We start from the raw sequence: 16,922 nt of genomic DNA, 5'->3' as shown, positions 1-16,922 counted from the left end.
GAGGAGTTCGCCATTCTGCTAGCAAAGGACGCAATAGAACTCGTCCCGGGACACCAGGTAAACAAGGGTATTTATTCAACTTACTTCCTTGTGCCAAAAAAAGATTTGACAATGCGCCCAGTATTGGACTTACGGCCTGCCAACAAGTATGTCAAGCCCCAAAAGTTTCGTATGACTACGCTACAAGAGGTAATCCCCCTCCTAAAAAAGGGGGATTACATGGCAACCTTGGATATGAAAGATGCCTATTTTCATATTTCCATGTTCCCAGCGCACAGAAGGTACTTGCGCTTCAAGGTGGACAGTCGGCACTACCAATTCAAGGTACTGCCCTTCGGGATAGCTTCGGCACCAAGGGTATTCACCAAGGTACTGGCGGTGGCGGCTGCACACCTACGCAGGGAGGCAATCCCGGTGTACCCTTATCTGGACGACTGGCTCATAACGGGGGAAACCCCAGCAATTTGCAGGACAAGCATTCAAAGGACTATCGACCTCCTCCACGAATTAGGCTTCTCAATCAACGAGAAAAAGTCAAGCCTGGTGCCAAGCACCTCCAAACAGTTCCTAGGAGCGATCCTAGATACTCAGGAGGGGTTGACATTTTCTTCAGAGGAAAGAATTCGGAATATACTACTGCAAATTCTGCAATATCAGTCCGGTCACCAAATAATGGTACGCAAAGCAATGCGTTTGCTGGGCATGATGGCGTCATGTATTTACCTGGTCCCCCACGCGTGCCTGCGCATGCGTCCCATGCAGGAATGGTTTGCGAAACAGTGGTCTCAGGCAAGTGGTCAGTGGGACGATCTAGTGGTCTTTCCACCAACACTAGTACAAAGCCTTTACTGGTGGACAAGAGAGAATCTTGCACAAGGAAAGCCCTTTTACGATCCCGAAGTACAGGCAGTAGTCACTACCGGTGCATGTCTGACGGGGTGGAGAGCTCACCATCTCCACCATACAGCTCAGGGTCGATGGTCTCCCTCAGTCGCCAAGAACCACATCAACCTGCTAGAGCTTCTGGCAGTATTCAGAGCGCTTCAAGCGTTCGAGCCCCATCTACTAAACCTGTCGGTGCAAATCCGGACGGACAGCACGACCGCCATGTTCTACCTGAAAAAGCAAGGAGGGACTCGTTCGCCAAATCTGTCCAAGCTTGCCCAGAAAATCTGGATATGGGCACTCACACGGAACATCTTCCTGTCATCACAACATGTTCCAGGGGAGCTCAATTCCCTAGCGGATGCTCTAAACAGAGACTCCCTCCCAGAGGAACACGAATGGGTTCTACACAGAGAGGTCGTAAAAGATATCTTCTCTCGGTGGGGTTTCCCCACTATAGACTTATTCGCCACAAGCGAAAACAGACAATGCCCAGGATTTGCATCCAGGTTCCCCCAACCAGACTCCCAGGGGAACGCCCTGTGGATGAACTGGTCAGGGATGTTTGCGTATGCTTTTCCACCAACTCCTCATCAGGAAGGTGGTCAACAAGATGAACAGAGAGTCGATGACGCTCGTCCTAGTTGCTCCCATGTGGGGAAGACAACCGTGGTTCCCACACCTCCGCAGGATGGCGGTGTGCGAGCCCATCAAACTTCCGGCCTGGTACAACCTACTGTCCCAGCACCAAGGTCAAACAGTGCATCAGCAACCCAACTCAATGAACCTGGCAGCATGGCTCCTGAGGTCATAGAGTTTGGGCATCTCAATTTACCACAGAGGTGTATGGACATCCTAAAGGAATCTAGGAAACCAAACACAAGGCACTGTTACTTTGACAAGTGGAAGAGGTTCGTTATCTGGTGCCAGAGTAGACAAATCAACCCTGTTGATTGCACTCCTTCCACTATTGTTACATACATGCTCCACCTGCTAGATGCAGGATTGGTTTTTAACTCATTGAAAGTACACCTGGCAGCCCTGTCGGCATACACCACTTCCCATAACAAGGTTTCGTGGTGGAAAGTACCACTAGTTAAAGCCTTCATGGAAGGAGTAAAGAGACTTCACCCTCCTATTTCTAACCCACCACCAGGGTGGGACCTTAATGTGGTGCTATCTAAGCTCATGGGCCCCCCTTTGGAGCCCATGCATAAAAGCAGTCTCAAACACCTGATTTATAAAAATGGTCTTCTTAGTAGCTATTACTTCTATAAGAAGGGTCAGTGAAATTCAGGCTCTGTCAGTGCAGGATCCCTTCTTTACTGTCTATAAAGACAAACTGGTTTTACGCACACACCCTAGGTTCTCACCTAAGTTTATATCTAAATTCCACGTAAACCAGTCCATCGAGCTTCCGGCTTTCTTCCAAGACCCTCAAAGCTCGGCTGAGGTGAAACTACACACCCTAGATGTGCGTAGGGCGGTCCTCTACTATGTAAATAAAACCAGACCGCTAAGGAAAACAGATCAACTCTTTGTCTCCGTAGCTACAGGCAGCGAGGGGGATCGCATCTCTAAAGGTGCCATCTCGAAGTGGATTATTAACTGTATCCAGCTGTGTTACTCACTCTCTGAAAGAACTCTGCCTTTCACGCCACGAGCCCACTCTACTAGAGGCATTGGGGCCACTCTGGCTTTCATTGTAAATGTACCCCTTGACACCATTTGCAAAGCAGCTACTTGGAGCTCTATTCACACTTTTACTCAGTATTACTGCATTGACCCCCATTCCAAAGCAGATACACAAGTGGGACAAGCGGTTCTAAGACACTTATTTGCTCATGACCCTTCTCACATCCCACCTCCTTCTTCAGGTACTGCTCGCTAATCTATGCACAGCATGTGATCTAAGCAGATTCCACAAGCCTCAGAAGGGATACATTACTCACCGTATTGTATTTCTGATGCTTGTATCTGCTTAGATTCACATGCAACCCACCCTTCCTCCCCTCTGAGAGAAGGCGCATGGTTGCTTGTAGTCTTACCTTTCTATCTATCTGCTTGGATTATCTGTACTCACGCTACTCCTCATGCTACCTCATGTCAGAAAAAATACAATCTGAGGATCCTAGACGCGTGAGGGATCTTGGGTACAGTGGACGTCACACTAGGGATAGTATTACTGGCACGCCCTGTGTCGACGCCCATTTTCGAGTTTCGAAAAACAAACTGTAATACTCCGCAGCTTCCACTAGATGTCGGTCTATGCACAGCATGTGAACCTAAGCAGATACAAGCATCAGAAATACGATTACGGTGAGTAATGTATCCCATATATATTTCTTTTACCTGAATTACCCGAAGGACATGTGGGGGGGGGGGCGGAGGAGCACTAGGTGGGACGCCTTTAAGGCCACCGTATGACGTAAGCCCATCGCTGGCAGGTCGATGAAGGATAAACAGTTGAAGACACTGAAGTCCCAGTTGGAAGCCGAGGCGAAGGCCTGTAGGAAAAGGTCCATAACAGCGCCCTCCAGGTAAGATCAGAGGGAATATAGGCATGCCATGGGCCAATTGAATGTGCTCAAAACCAAGAAAGTAGCAAAGTCCCTATTATTTGTGCGGCAATACTTCTATGCTAAAGCCAAAAAAGCTGATTCTTCTGAGGAGGGGCGGCTAAGTCCCAAATCATCACTGTTGTGGATGACTAACGGGATTACGAGATCCTGAACAGGTAACATCCAAGAGTGCTTTGCTCGATTCTACTCAGACCTTTACTCATCCCAGGGTCCCGGGGAACACCAAAAATTGGTATTCTTGAATAAGATCCAACTACCCACAGTGGGGACAGAGGCCAGGGAGGGGCTGGGAGAGGCAATTTCAGAGGATGAGGTCCACGCAGTCATTGAGGCACTGCCCCTCAACAAATCGCCCGGGTCAGACGGCTTTACTACACCCTTCTATAAGACCTTCACTAGGGTCCTAATTTTGCAACTTACAGGGCTATTCAACCACTTCCGTAGAACGGTATCCAGTAATATTTTCCGCATATATATGGTTGCCATACATAAAATTGCAGGGAAAAGGTTGTGGCAACATTATATGGTGTCAATGGGAGCAGGGGTTGCAGGTGTGTACCCCGCTTTTTCAATGTAATAATGTCCCTGCAAAAACAGGCATTTTTTGGCAACTTTTTTGCTAGGTGTCATTTTAGCAGGGACATTATTACATGGAATCTGTAGAACTGCCCAGATAACAGCGTCAATGGAGGAGGCAAAGATCATACTTCTTCCCAAACCCAAAAAGGACCTCACAAAATGTGGATCATACAGGCCAATAGCTTTAATCAATGTTGATGCCAAAATGGTATACTTAGGATCTCGCTAACAAGACTAGAGGGTTTCCTTCCCACCTTGATCCATCCAGACCAATCCAAGTTTATCCAAGGCCACCAAAAGATTTTGACAATATTTGAAGGGTTGCCCATTTAGTGGAAAAAGTACACAAAACATCAATCCCTGCGGTCCTACTCTCCCTTGACACCGAAAAAGCCTTTGATCAGGTGGACTGGTCCTTTTTGTTTAAAGTGGTGGACAAAATATATCTGGGGACGGAATTTATCATGATGGTTCAGGCCAATTAATTACAAAGCCCCCTCGACGCAGCTTTCTTTTAACGGCTTGTTGTCCAGGGCATTTCGCCTGAGTAGGGGCAACAAACAGGGGTGTCCCCTCTCCCCTTTGTTATTTGCGATTTACCTTTAACCTCTACTACAGGCAGTACAATACAAGAATCTGACAGGGTCCATGGAATTCTCTTGGGGCTGTGGGGGCCCAACACAAGGTGGCAGCCTTGGCAGATGACTGCTGCTAACACTTACAGACCCATAGTCGTCATTGGGAGGGGCAGGGTATTGTTGTCCGACATCGGGATAGTCTCAGGGTTGAAGATCAACCTAACAAAATCAGCTACTCAATCTATCGGTGGGGAGGAACATGGCTACTTTGAAGGCCTCCTCACCTTTTATCTGGAACCCCAAGGGAATTAGATAACTGGGAATACATATCTCACCTACCTTGTTAGGCTGGTACAATGCAACCTTTCCTCCATTGCTGTCCACCATTAAGTCTGAACTACACAACTGCAGTGCCCTTAAAATATCCTGGTTGGGCAGATTGGCAACTATTAAAATGGTTATCTTCCCCCAGCTGCTCTACCTATTCCAGGCCCTACCTGTGTCCATATCTAAAGGTTTCTTTAAAGAATTACAGGCAACTTCATGTGGGCAGGCAAGAGGCCACCTCTTAACAGCACCTAAAAAGGTGGGTTGGCGCTTCCGAACTTCCAATTGTATTTTGAAGCCGCACAGATTTGGATGATAAGGGAATGTTTATGGGGAACGACATGAAATTATGGGTGGGCATGGACCGTGCTGTAACTAAGCATGAGTTGAAGGATGTCCTTTGGCTCCCACGACCCGTCAAAGGACCCGACAGACCACAGCATATATTCCATCACAAAGCTGGTGGTGGATTCCTGGGATAAACTGGCTAAAAAATATGGCATCACTTCCTTTCCTTCCCTATTCACACCCATCTTTCTAAACCTGGAATTCGCACCGGGATTGGAGCCAGGGTCTTTTCACAAATGGAAGACAGGAGGGTACCAAAGGCTGAGAGACATGTTCCAGGGGCAAACAATTTGAACCTTTGTAGAATCTAATCAGAGCTCTGGGTTTGGGCAAAAAGGAGAGGCTGAGGTACTTTCAGATCAGACATTGGCTTTTTCGGTCCAGAAGTAAAGGCGGCGGCACTATGCCTGCTCACACCCTTTGAAAAGTGTATTAAAACTCAGAACGGGTCAAGGGCGGCCACATACGGTACAATGGGGAAAAAACTCTTGGAAGGGAAATTCCCGGGGACAAATGGGAGAAGCTGTGGAGACTTGTTTCCAAATTAGCTAAGTCGTTGCAACTTCAGGAAGCGTGGTATAAGTTAATATAAAGATGGCACTACACCCCAGCCAGGCTTAGAAAGATTTTCCCAGTATCGGAGAGGGTGCCAGGGTACGGGTTCCTGGTCCCACGTATGGTGGAGATGCCCGAAAATAGTGCCTTTCAGGAGAGAGGTCCAGGAATCACTGACCCAAATCTTCGGAGAAGATGCCGAGATGACCCCTCCCCCCCGCCAGAGGAAGTGTTGCTCGGGCTGGAGGAGGGGCCCTGAGAGACATGACTAGATCCCAACACGAGGCCTGCATTGTCCCGACACTTTCCGGTATGCTGCTTATAGCACAAAGATGGTAGGGGGAAGAAATTCGGACCCTCCAAGACTGGTTCCGATAGGTCTGTGACTTTGTGGCCCTAGAACGGGCGTCATATGCTATCAACAACGAAGTGTCCTGTTTTGCTACTGACTTGGAGGGGAGGGGAGGGTTACTGGCATTTCTTAAGAAAGACTTTACAGTGCAAAGATGCATGCAGCGTCAAACTCCGGGAACCCTGAATTCGTTTGGCCCAGTGATCTTGTTTGGGGGGGTTGGTTATTTTGATCTTTGTATTATTGTTAATGTGGTAAAAATGTGTTCTATGCTCCTTGAAATTGAATAAACAGAAGTTAGAAAAAAAAAGTAGCACTTGTTATTGTTCGTGCTACACAGCAGCGAAAATGGTGATGGGAACTTTATAAAACCACAATTTATGATGATTCAAAGATGTTTAACATTGCTTTACATTTTCTATCTGTTCAGCAGTATGAGTGGGTTGGTAGACTTGTAGAGTGTTGGAGTTCTTAGTTTGTACTTGTCATTAGCTTTCAATGCCAGATTTTTATGTGCAAGTGTCGAATGGGTGAGCATGTGATTTGCTTGTTGCTTGCTTAGTATGTGCTTTAGTGATGCAAATCGTCATTTTGCTTAAACTTCAGTCCTAGTTTCCCAATAACAACAGACCTGCACTTTGTTACCATTGTACACACATCCTAGTCTGTTGTCAACAGCCTCATCTCTGACCATAGAGTCGCACAGATAACATCTGAAATTCCATTGCATTCTAAAGGTTTTGAAAAAAAATATTTGTTGTCTTTCAGGGGAGCACACAACCATTACTATCACACGTGGCTCTAGCTGTCGCCAGCAAGCTTACTTCTGCCCTCTTCAATGCTGCCAGGTGAGCACTTGCACAACGAAATAAGCCTTCTCATAGGTTTGCGCGTGAGATTTTTGCTCATGTTTATTTATCATGCTCTTGCTTCATGATATTAATATAGACACGCTTTACCTATCCCTGGCACCATCATAACATCATGTGCACATCCAAAAGAATAAAAGGAATATTGAGTGGTCTTCTTGGTGGGAATTGATGATTTCTCTGTGGAAAATCTATTAGTATGGTGGCATGACTTTTAGGCTCCAAATGTTATCAGCATATGCATCCCTAGAAGATGTGGGGCATTTGTGTGCTATGCAGGCCACCAGATAAGATTTTGAACTGTGAATATTTTGATACCTATTTTTATTTTTAACTTGACAGTAAAAAAATGGTAGGAAGTAAAACATGTAATTCCCAGAGAGGTTGTTTTTTAGGTGAGTAAACATCTATTATAACAGTAAAATGTATATTTTATTCTACTGCATACTTCTTTGCACCTAGTAATTAATGCCAATTAAAGATGCATGTATTTCCTTGAGCTGCCTTTTCTGATCTTGCTCCTTCCTGTGGCAGTGCCCTGGTGATACCTCTATTTAGGTTCTACTTACCATTAGCTATCAGAACATCTCCACTGAGCTTTGTGGGTGGAAATGTAGGTTGTGCCCTATTTTTTTTATCATTAGTACTCATGCGTTCTGTCCCCATTCCTCTATCCTTGTGGGCATCCCCCAAAATGGGGACGTTACCGGAACCTTTGGCAGTGTAAAATGTTGCTTACCCATGTAAATGTAGTCCAGCGCAGTGGGAACGCCCACTGAGGGCCCTCCTGCAGCACCTCAAATCAGTCCTTTTTTATACACGAATGGTCTCAGACCTGGCAGCTAGGCGACGAGACGTTTTCTTTCCGCTTGCTTCCCATTGCTTTATTTTTTAATCTACTTCACCTCCCTTTAGTGCCTCGCGCATGTAGGCTACAGGATAATTCACGGGATGTACGTCCTGCGACCGCTCGTTCCCGGCCTCAGACCCCCATGCACTCTGTCTCGAGTGCCTGTGGCACGACGACTGCTGGGATGCATGTGCGACGTACAGCTCTCTGTCTCCAGGCATTAAAGAATCGGTTGTCACATTGGAAGGAGATCTTCCTCTCTTCCCCTGCAGGTCATCTTCAAGAGTTTGTCTTCAGGACCCCACATCAAGACAAGGTAGGCCCTTTGTTTAGTACGGCTCCTCAGCATGGAGACTCCTTGCCAGGGGCTTCCACGGGCAAGGGAACTTTGGATGCATGTTCCGGTAGGCCTATGGCCGCGAAGGCTACCGGCCCCCAAGTCGAGGGGCTCAGGAACTTTACTGAGCGGTCCACAGAGAGGCGATCAAGTTAGTCCTCCTCAGTGGCCCCAGGGGGAAAGGGATTGTTGTGTTCTGCCTCCAAAAGTCAGTCCTTAACACATTCCAGCACGACTACCAGCTGTGTCGCTGAGGAGGCACAGCCTTCCGGAGCCGCCTCAGAGGTCGTGAATCAGGGCGATTCGACTACCGGCCAGCAGACCGAGGGCTCAGGGCCTTCCAGAGTGACCTTTGAGGTTGCCACTTCTGCTTCGGGTTCAAAGCCCAAGGCGTGTCCTCCCATGTCAGAGCCAGCACGTGGCATGGGGCCTTCGCGCCATCCTGCCCAGGGCGTGGCGCAAGGCCCGAAGATTGAGTGTAGGCACGTGGCAGAGCCTGCTATACCGGTGGCCATCTTGGATTCGATCAGGGCCTTCCTACACTCTCGCCCGTTGTGGGCCATGCAAGAAGGTTCTAGTCTCTTTCCCTCTGGAAGTAGCGGCAGACTTTATGGTGCATCTACCCCTCCCCCCCTGAGATCCGGTCGATAGCGAATACTGCTTCTTTGAGCGCTTCCTCCTCCTCATGCATTCCCCACGGATGACAGGGCTTCTCAAGGATATAGTGAAGGAGGTGATGCCTCCTAGGCCTCCACCTCTGGGCCCTCCGCTGGTTCCTCCGGCGCAGCCGTTGGCAGTGCCTGTTCCATCTCCGGTGCAGTCCTTACCGGTTATCCAGACCCCCCCTCCTCCTTCTGTACCGCCAATGCCTCCCCCTCAGCAACCATTGGATCATCTTCAGGTCTGGATCAGGTGGGACCTCCCTGGCACCTGTGTCCCAGGGCCAAGACTCCTCTCAATCTGGAAAGGGGAGGTGGGGGGCGATGACGGTGATGATGACACCCAGAACGACTTAACGGTGACATCTGTAAAGGCCGCCCAGGAGTCGGGAGTGCTAGCAGAGGTTTTGGGCAAGCGCACCACGAGCCGCTCAGGCATTATGCACCAGTAGGATGTCCTGCAGGTGGCGAGAAAGGTCTGGGAGAAACACAGGGCCAACGCCCAGATGAACAAGAAACTAGACAGCAGATTCAGGCTTACGTATGGGGAGCCAGTTCTCCTGGCCTCCTACCCTCAGCCTCACTCTTCAGTGGTGGCTGCAGCCTTGCTCTATTGTAAACCTTTGTCTTCGTCTTTCTCAGCGGGAGCCACCTCCAGTTGTCTGTCCAAGGAGAGCAAGGTCCTTGAGTCTTGTGACAAACGATGCTATGCCATCTCGGGGCTGCATTTGCGGCATGACTAATGCTGACACCCTATTAGCCATGGGTGTGGTGAGAGCTCATGGAGTTTCTGCCTGACTTCCCTCTGGAGAGGCAGGCCTCCTTCAAGACCGGCCTTGCGAACACTCTGGTGATTGCGCAGGACCTCGTGGTGTTTTTGGTCTCCCACATAGACAGAGCTAGCAGAGGGCTGTGCTTGGGGGTCGGGATGAGATGGACGGCGTGGATGCATGCCACAACATTTTCGTCTGATGTGCAAAAGCAGATCCTGGACCTTACCTTAGAGGGCGTGAACCTTTTTCATTCGACCACCGATAACGAATTGACATCCTGACTAAGCCTGGGCAGAAGTCCTACCTGCAGTCTCGGGACAGGCTGACTTCAAACCCTGCCCTTTCACCAGCTTCAAGGAGTTACAGGACTGCATTGTACAGAGGCCTGATGGGTCACCCAGTGACCACAGGAGGAAGCAGCAGAGGAATCTGCGCTGGTTTTTCCACTCCCCTTCCTCCGCCCCTGCCTCTGACACCAAGATGCAGTGAAATCACGGTCAGGCAACACAGGTCGCCTGTAGGGGGCCGGCTGGCTCTCTTCCAGGACCGCTAGAAGTGTTTTTTCAAGAGTCCTCGGGTCCTGTCTATAGTCTTCACAGACTTCAGTCTTCCTCTTCCTTTTCCTTTACCATTCTCTCCTCCTCTGCGACAGATAGGGTACCCGGTTCTTTTACGGGAGATACTTTCTCTTTTGGAGATGCAGGCGGTGGACCGGGTCCTCAGTCAGACAGGGGCTCTGGCTTCTACTCCAGGAATTTTGCAGTACACAAGAACAACCAGGCTGGCCTGAGGATAGTCCTGGACCTGTCATTTCTCAACCTATCTTTACTGCTCAAATGCTTCAAGATGATTACTCCTGCACACATAGCAGAGTCTCTGTGCGCAGGACACTGGATGTCTTCCCTAGACCTCAAGGATGCGTACCTTCATGTCCTCATCTAGCAGCCGTAACGAACATTTCTGCGGTTCACAATTATGTTGTACCACTTCCAGCACAAGCTGCTGCCTTTCAGCCTCAATGTGGCTCCTTGTGTGGTCACAAAACTGATGAATGCGGTGGCTGGTCTCCTCCACCTGGAGGGCCACCACCTATACCCTTACCTGGACAACTGGCTGGTCAGGGCCAGCTCGCCTGAGAGGGCGGTGCACTCCTGCCGGTGGCTGGCAGATGTTCATCATCAACTGGGTTTCTTCAGCAAACCGACAGAAGTTGCAGCTGGCTCCTGCCCAGGATTTGGTCTTCCTTGGAGTGCGCTGGGACACAGCAGTGCATTGGGTGCTTCCCACGCCCAAGAGGCTCCTTTCCCTCCACAAGCCAATGGGGCACTTTCTGGCCAACTCAACCACCTCGGCATGGTGGTTCCAGCACCTCCTGGGATGGTTGGCATCTTGCATGCTCACGGTGCGGCACGCCCACCTCAATATGAAACGCCTCCAGCTCCACCTGATGTCGAATAGGGGCCAGGAGACAGGGTCTCAGTCAGACAGGATCCCAATACCCCTGCTCCTACTTCCGGATCTTCCCTGATGGCTGATGGACGGCAATGTGGCACTAGCAGCCCCATTTACCTGCCCGGAGCCAACTTTGGTGGTGGCGACTGATTCCTCGCTTTCGGGTTGAGGAGCTTCCCTGTGAGGCTACTCCATGCATGAAACATGGTCCAGTGAGGATTCCCTTCTGCATATCAATCTGCTCGAAGTGAGAGCCATGGGCCTGCCACTCAAGGCCTTTCCTGCCGCTCATCAGGGACACAGCGGTTCTGGTCAGAACCGACAATGTTTTACCTGAACTAGCAGGGTGGCACCCTTTCTCCCCTCTTATGCATGGAGGCCGTGACGATCTGGGAATGGGCCCTTACGTAAGGGATTTGGATTTAAGCAGGCCACCTCCCGGGACAGCAAAGCAGGAGCGGACCAGCTCTGCGGTTTGGGGTTCAACACCTGAGTGGGAGTTGCCCATCAGCTCCTTGTTGCCCCTGTTCCAGAGATTGGTGTTTTCAGATCTGGACTTGTTCGCATCTCCTCTGACTTAAAAGTGCCCCCGGTTTGCCTCTTGGGCAGGCCGGTGCAGGGGGTTTCTGGGGGGAAGCATTCCAGCTCTGCTGGCAAGGACGCAGGTGCTATGTGTTTCCTCCTCCAGCAGACCCTCTGCAAGTTCCGGACCTCATTGAGCTGCAGCCTCATCCTGATTGAAGGTTTGTTTTTCGGATCTGCTGCAGTGGTGCTCTCAGGGTCCCGTCCACCTTCCGATCCCCAGCAAGGACTTTCTGACACTGCAGTGCAGGGCGGTGGAGCACCCGGATCCGGAAAGGATGGATCTAGCGGCCAGGTTCCTGACCAGCTGAAACTCCACCATACTCTTTTCTGGGAGGACAACTGGGACATCATTCAGGAGGCCAGGAGGCACTCTACACGGGCATAGTACGAGAGAAAGTGGACAAGATTCTGCCACTGGGCTAGCGAAAAAAAGGGGCTTCACCCCCTCACCTGTTCCCTGGACGATGTGCTGGATTTTTCCACGCATCTTGCTCGTTCCGGCATCGACACCTGCCGTACTTATCTAGCGGCCATTGGGATAACAAGAATTCCCCAGAGCATGATTTTTCAGCGGCCAACCCAGTGGTTAAGGTCCACCTCAAGGGATTGTCCAGGGTCTTTCCTCAGGTACACAAGCCTCATCCGGTCTGGGACCTCAACGTGGTTCTTGCGGCCTTGCAGCACAAACCCTTTGATCCGATGGCCTTGATGGACATCAGGCTAGTGACACTGAAGACTGTGCTGCTTGTGGCGCTCACTTCTGCGCGCAGTGTCGGCGAGCTGCAGCCTGTCATCATGCAAGCCCTTCACTACGTTTCACAGTGACATGGTCATCTTGCACACTCATCCTAATTTCCTGCCCAAGGTGGTCACACCATTCCATTTGAATCAGGAAAGCCGGTGTTGAATGTAGCCAGGTATTAATGCGTCCGATGTGTTAAAAGGGGACTGAGGTGAAGCGCCGGAGGGTTGGGCCTCGGTTGGCGTTCCATGGCTGGGGCCGCACCCCTGCACGCTGTAGTAAATTTAAAGGGGAAGCTCAATTTTTCACTGCCAAAGGTTCCGGTACTGTCCCCATTTTGAGGACGGCCACAAGGATGGAGGAAAGGGGACTAAGGACTATGAGTACTCTAGTCACTACGGTGAGTAACTTTCATTATTTTCACACCCCATTTTTTTGTTGGTAGTATTTCCATATGTTTAGGGAGTAAAAGTGGCTGGTTCACCGCTCATCTTTAGCACTTGTTTCTATGTGTGGATAGTGGCAGGAAATATTTAGTTTCTGTATCGTTTGTTAACTCCCTCTGTAGGTAATTTTCTCATTTGTGTTCTAGCGGGTGGCTTGGTTGGAAGCACAAACATGAAGAAGACCCTGCCCAAAAACAGAAACCAAAGGTTGAACCTGCCACCCCTTTGGCTGTAAGGTAAGTACACAGAATCAATGTGCTTCTTTCTAAAAAAAACCTTTGTGTTGCGCTCTTTACTGCCATCGTGCTAAATAGATTTGGTGGGTGTAGGGGGAGGGGGTGACTGTTGGTACAGTATTCATGGTACTTGATCTGAATGTCCTGCATTCGGGACACATGTTCAAGTACATAACATTGATTTTTCATAGCAGGGAGATGCACAAATTACCATGGACATTAGTTTCATGATCTAAACAGTCATAATAGGCCATGCCAAAAGGCAGTTGAATATGTGTTTATTCTTTTATATGTTGACTTAAATTGCAAGGCTCACAGATGAGCTACATGTACATACATTGTGAAGAATAAAAAAGGTCAAATGCAAAGTTTGATTGAAATATGAATTTAGCACAAAGAGCAAACCCTAAAACATTTAGCTACATATGGACATGTATGGTCAAACTCTTTGCTGACAGAACACATGTCACGGCTTTACACTGGAACACATTTATTAAAAGAAAAGAATAGCAGTCATTAAAAAAGAACATTGTCAGACTTGCAGGAAAGAAAAAAACTGCATACCGGAGGAAGTCATGCATGTAAATAAACGTATGAATACCTGCTCAGTGCAAGGAAAATCAGATTCATATTTCCATCTGAAATCCACATTATTTATTTTTCCCATCCTTCATTACAACAAATCAAGTTGACTTGCAGACACAATTGTAAGATCTGACCAGTCAAAATCCCCCAACTTGAAAATAAGTATGTAATTTTATGCCACACGTGCAAAGTGACTGAGGTGCAACGCATTGCTCTCAAATGATAGTGCTGTGCTGCCACTCGTCCAGAAAGTGCCCGGTGCCCATGTAAAAATAAGACACAAAGCAATAGCAGCCTCTTCTTAATGGTTAGTACCGACATAGACATGTCCATAATGGTGGGTGGTGCCATAGGGGAAAAACAGAGCCCTTCCGTTAGTCAGCCTGACAGCTATTGAACTGATTAACACTACCGTCGGCTGAGTGGAGCACTCTGCAGGGTAACTTCAGTCTGTGATTGTAGACCCAGCAGCACATGCCCATACGTGCCCTTTGCCTTAAATCTGCCACTGCCATTGGCCACTGTATTGGTGTAATTTTTGTGCAACACCTGTATTATGTACGCAATGCAAAAGAAGTGTTGAAGGAGTGCAGTGCTTAAACAGTATCTGAAGTGGTAGTGTACAGCATATGGCAAGTTAGGAGAGTGTTGCGGGGGTGCAATGCTCTGGGACCTGGTAAGGCTTTCTTTTAATATGCGTGGACAGAAGTGGAAGTTTTAGAGGCCATAGAGTGGGTTTATTTGTTCTGCGTTTGAACAATGCTTATGTTTGTTCGAAAAGTGGGGTGATGGTGAGTCTGTAGGCAGTCTGCCTTTGCAGACACAGGGTGGTGCTGACTAGCATGGTCCAAAGGAGGCTGTGGAGGCACAGAACAGCACAGGCCTGGGGGTATGACCCCAGGTCACCTGAATCACGATAGGTGCCTGACTTGGGGCGAGATGAGATTGACACCTCCCTCCCTGCTTGTTGTTTCCACACATTATATGTGTTTAGCCTCAAGATGACAGGCAGATGAGGGACCAGACTGCCAATGTGAATGTGAATTTTAAAAACAAAGTGTATCTCCATGACGTTACTGGGCAGCGTAGCCAAACGCACCCAGTCATCACCTACGTGTTAACGTAGGTTGACACAGAACCCAGAATATCAACACACATCTCAGAACAGGGCGCGTCCCAATTTTGAATATAAAACTATACTTTTAAAGGAAATAGCAAAACTGTACAATTTGTAATGTATTTTTATTTTACAATAAATGCTCCGAGAACATACATCGATTGGCATATTCAAGCAAATGGGTAATTTTTGTCTTGGTTCCCGATCCACAAATATTTATCGTGAGTCACAAGGTGTTCCTTTTGGGTATAAGAAGCGCATTGGACGCACCGTGAATCGCAAGGCTTGGGCATCAGCTTGCCGCTAGGCCACCGTTAAAGATGTCAGGTTGCTCCTTATCACTGGTACCGCGTAAGGGCATATCAGCACGTGGCAATCGTCCCACAAAAGAGTCATGTGATCCAGCCCTTTAAGTGTATCTGCAGCTGCCTGTTAAAAAACCTGTCAGTTCGTATCTGGAATCGATGACAATCGCAGAAAGGCAGGATGTAGCTGTTTCAAAAACATAACAGAAATGTGTCTCAGCAGCTGATCTTTATTACAATTTATCATTTTACCCATTAATTCTCTCCGTGTGATAACTAATGATGATCACAGACGTGAAACAATGGGAACACAGAGAAAACAACGTGGAAAGTAGTCTACAATTTGCTTCAGAGGTTAGTGCTATGGAGTATGGTCAGCTCGAAATGGGATGGGGAAGCTGACGCTACAATTCGAAGAACACATAGACGGCATTTTAACTAAATATTAGCGTAGAATTTGGCGTTGTGGAACCTGGGGGAAACCAGTTGCAGACTACATGCATTTCAATGCTGGACTGCCAATGTGCCCGGGACAAAGACAAGTACACACACAAGTTGTATTTGCGTGTCGTTGCAGTATGCCACAAAGAACAACCCAGTACAATGTAAGCCAGCAATAACGGTCGGCTAATGATACGTTGACTCGTTGATCTATAAAATAGTCTACAGTAAAACATACACAATATTCAGCATTTCCATTCTCTCAGCGTAACGCAGAGACTCTGTTCAGATCAGCGAATTTTCATAAAATTAAATGACATGTTCCTTTGTCCAGTTTTGGAATGGTGAACCTTATCATATTTGACGGTATTACACCCCTCCCTTCATTCATTCCTTTCGGAATCCTCCCTTTCTTCTAAGGTCGAAAAACAATTGAACCTTATACTGTGTACGATGTGCGGGTTTGCTCAGCTTGCAAACAAAAATCAATGCTGCTGACTTCGACTCCAAATACGATCGACTAGCCCTTCAGACCATAGTGGCATTAGAAATATTTTTGGAAAACAAATTCATTGTTTGCTGCCATCCACCAATGCCACACGAAATTTCTAGCAATTTTTTTTTTTAATGAAAACAGTTGCAGTTAGTTTACTTCCAAAAGCCTTAATGGTAATGTTCCTCTGGAGAACTTTGCACTCTCTTAGCGACTCCCACAGCCAGCCCACACCACCTGTCAGCTCAGCCCGTCTCCTGTTCACATGGCAAATCACGTATACACTTTTTTTTTTGCAAGGAGCGAGTCTCGAGGCCTGACAAAATGTGCTTGTACGAGAATGTCCGAGCAAGCCCTGCTGCAACCCCCTCCTGCCAGGTCACGGTCCCCTGAACCCATGACCCCAGTTCTCCTTGAACGCATCTGGTTCCCAGACCCTAACCACCTCAACCTCACCCCCATATACATATTCTGTATTGGTCATATATTCTGGTAACGCTGACACCTACCCCCACTGCGTTTGACATCGTAAGACTCAGAGGGCTGCAAATCAAAGATCGGCCACTGTGATAAGACATCCTATAGTGAAGGCGCTAACTCCCCACACTGATCTTCACGCTTATCCTAGACATGCATTAAATAATGATCATCACTATACCTTTTAAGTATATAATAAAGGCCTAAAAATTGCACATGTGTGTTTGTACTATCCCACTTTGGGTCGCTAGCGAGGTGAAGGGTGTGGGGGTCTTGCCCCTGAGGCAACCTGCGGGGGTTGGGATTGATAGCCGACAGGTCTGGCACATCAGAGTGAGAAAGGGGGTGG

General features: G+C 48.3%; 1 protein-coding gene across 1 annotated transcript in view; it reads left to right on the top strand.

Annotated features, from left to right (window-relative positions):
* RAB3GAP2 (RAB3 GTPase activating non-catalytic protein subunit 2) overlaps positions 1-16,922 on the top strand; it is a 2,371,691-nt gene that overhangs the window by 500,649 nt on the left and 1,854,120 nt on the right. The window contains exons 11-12 of the mRNA XM_069608591.1: positions 6,975-7,054; positions 13,066-13,155. Coding sequence (XP_069464692.1) covers positions 6,975-7,054; positions 13,066-13,155 — 170 coding nt within the window. The remainder of the gene's footprint in view (positions 1-6,974; positions 7,055-13,065; positions 13,156-16,922) is intronic.

The sequence above is a fragment of the Ambystoma mexicanum genome, chromosome 4q (genome assembly GCF_040938575.1).
Source record: "Ambystoma mexicanum isolate Mex_15411 chromosome 4q, UKY_AmexF1_1, whole genome shotgun sequence".
In the NCBI taxonomy this organism is placed as follows: domain Eukaryota; kingdom Metazoa; phylum Chordata; class Amphibia; order Caudata; family Ambystomatidae; genus Ambystoma; species Ambystoma mexicanum.
This window is presented reverse-complemented; position numbering and strand designations above follow the sequence as displayed.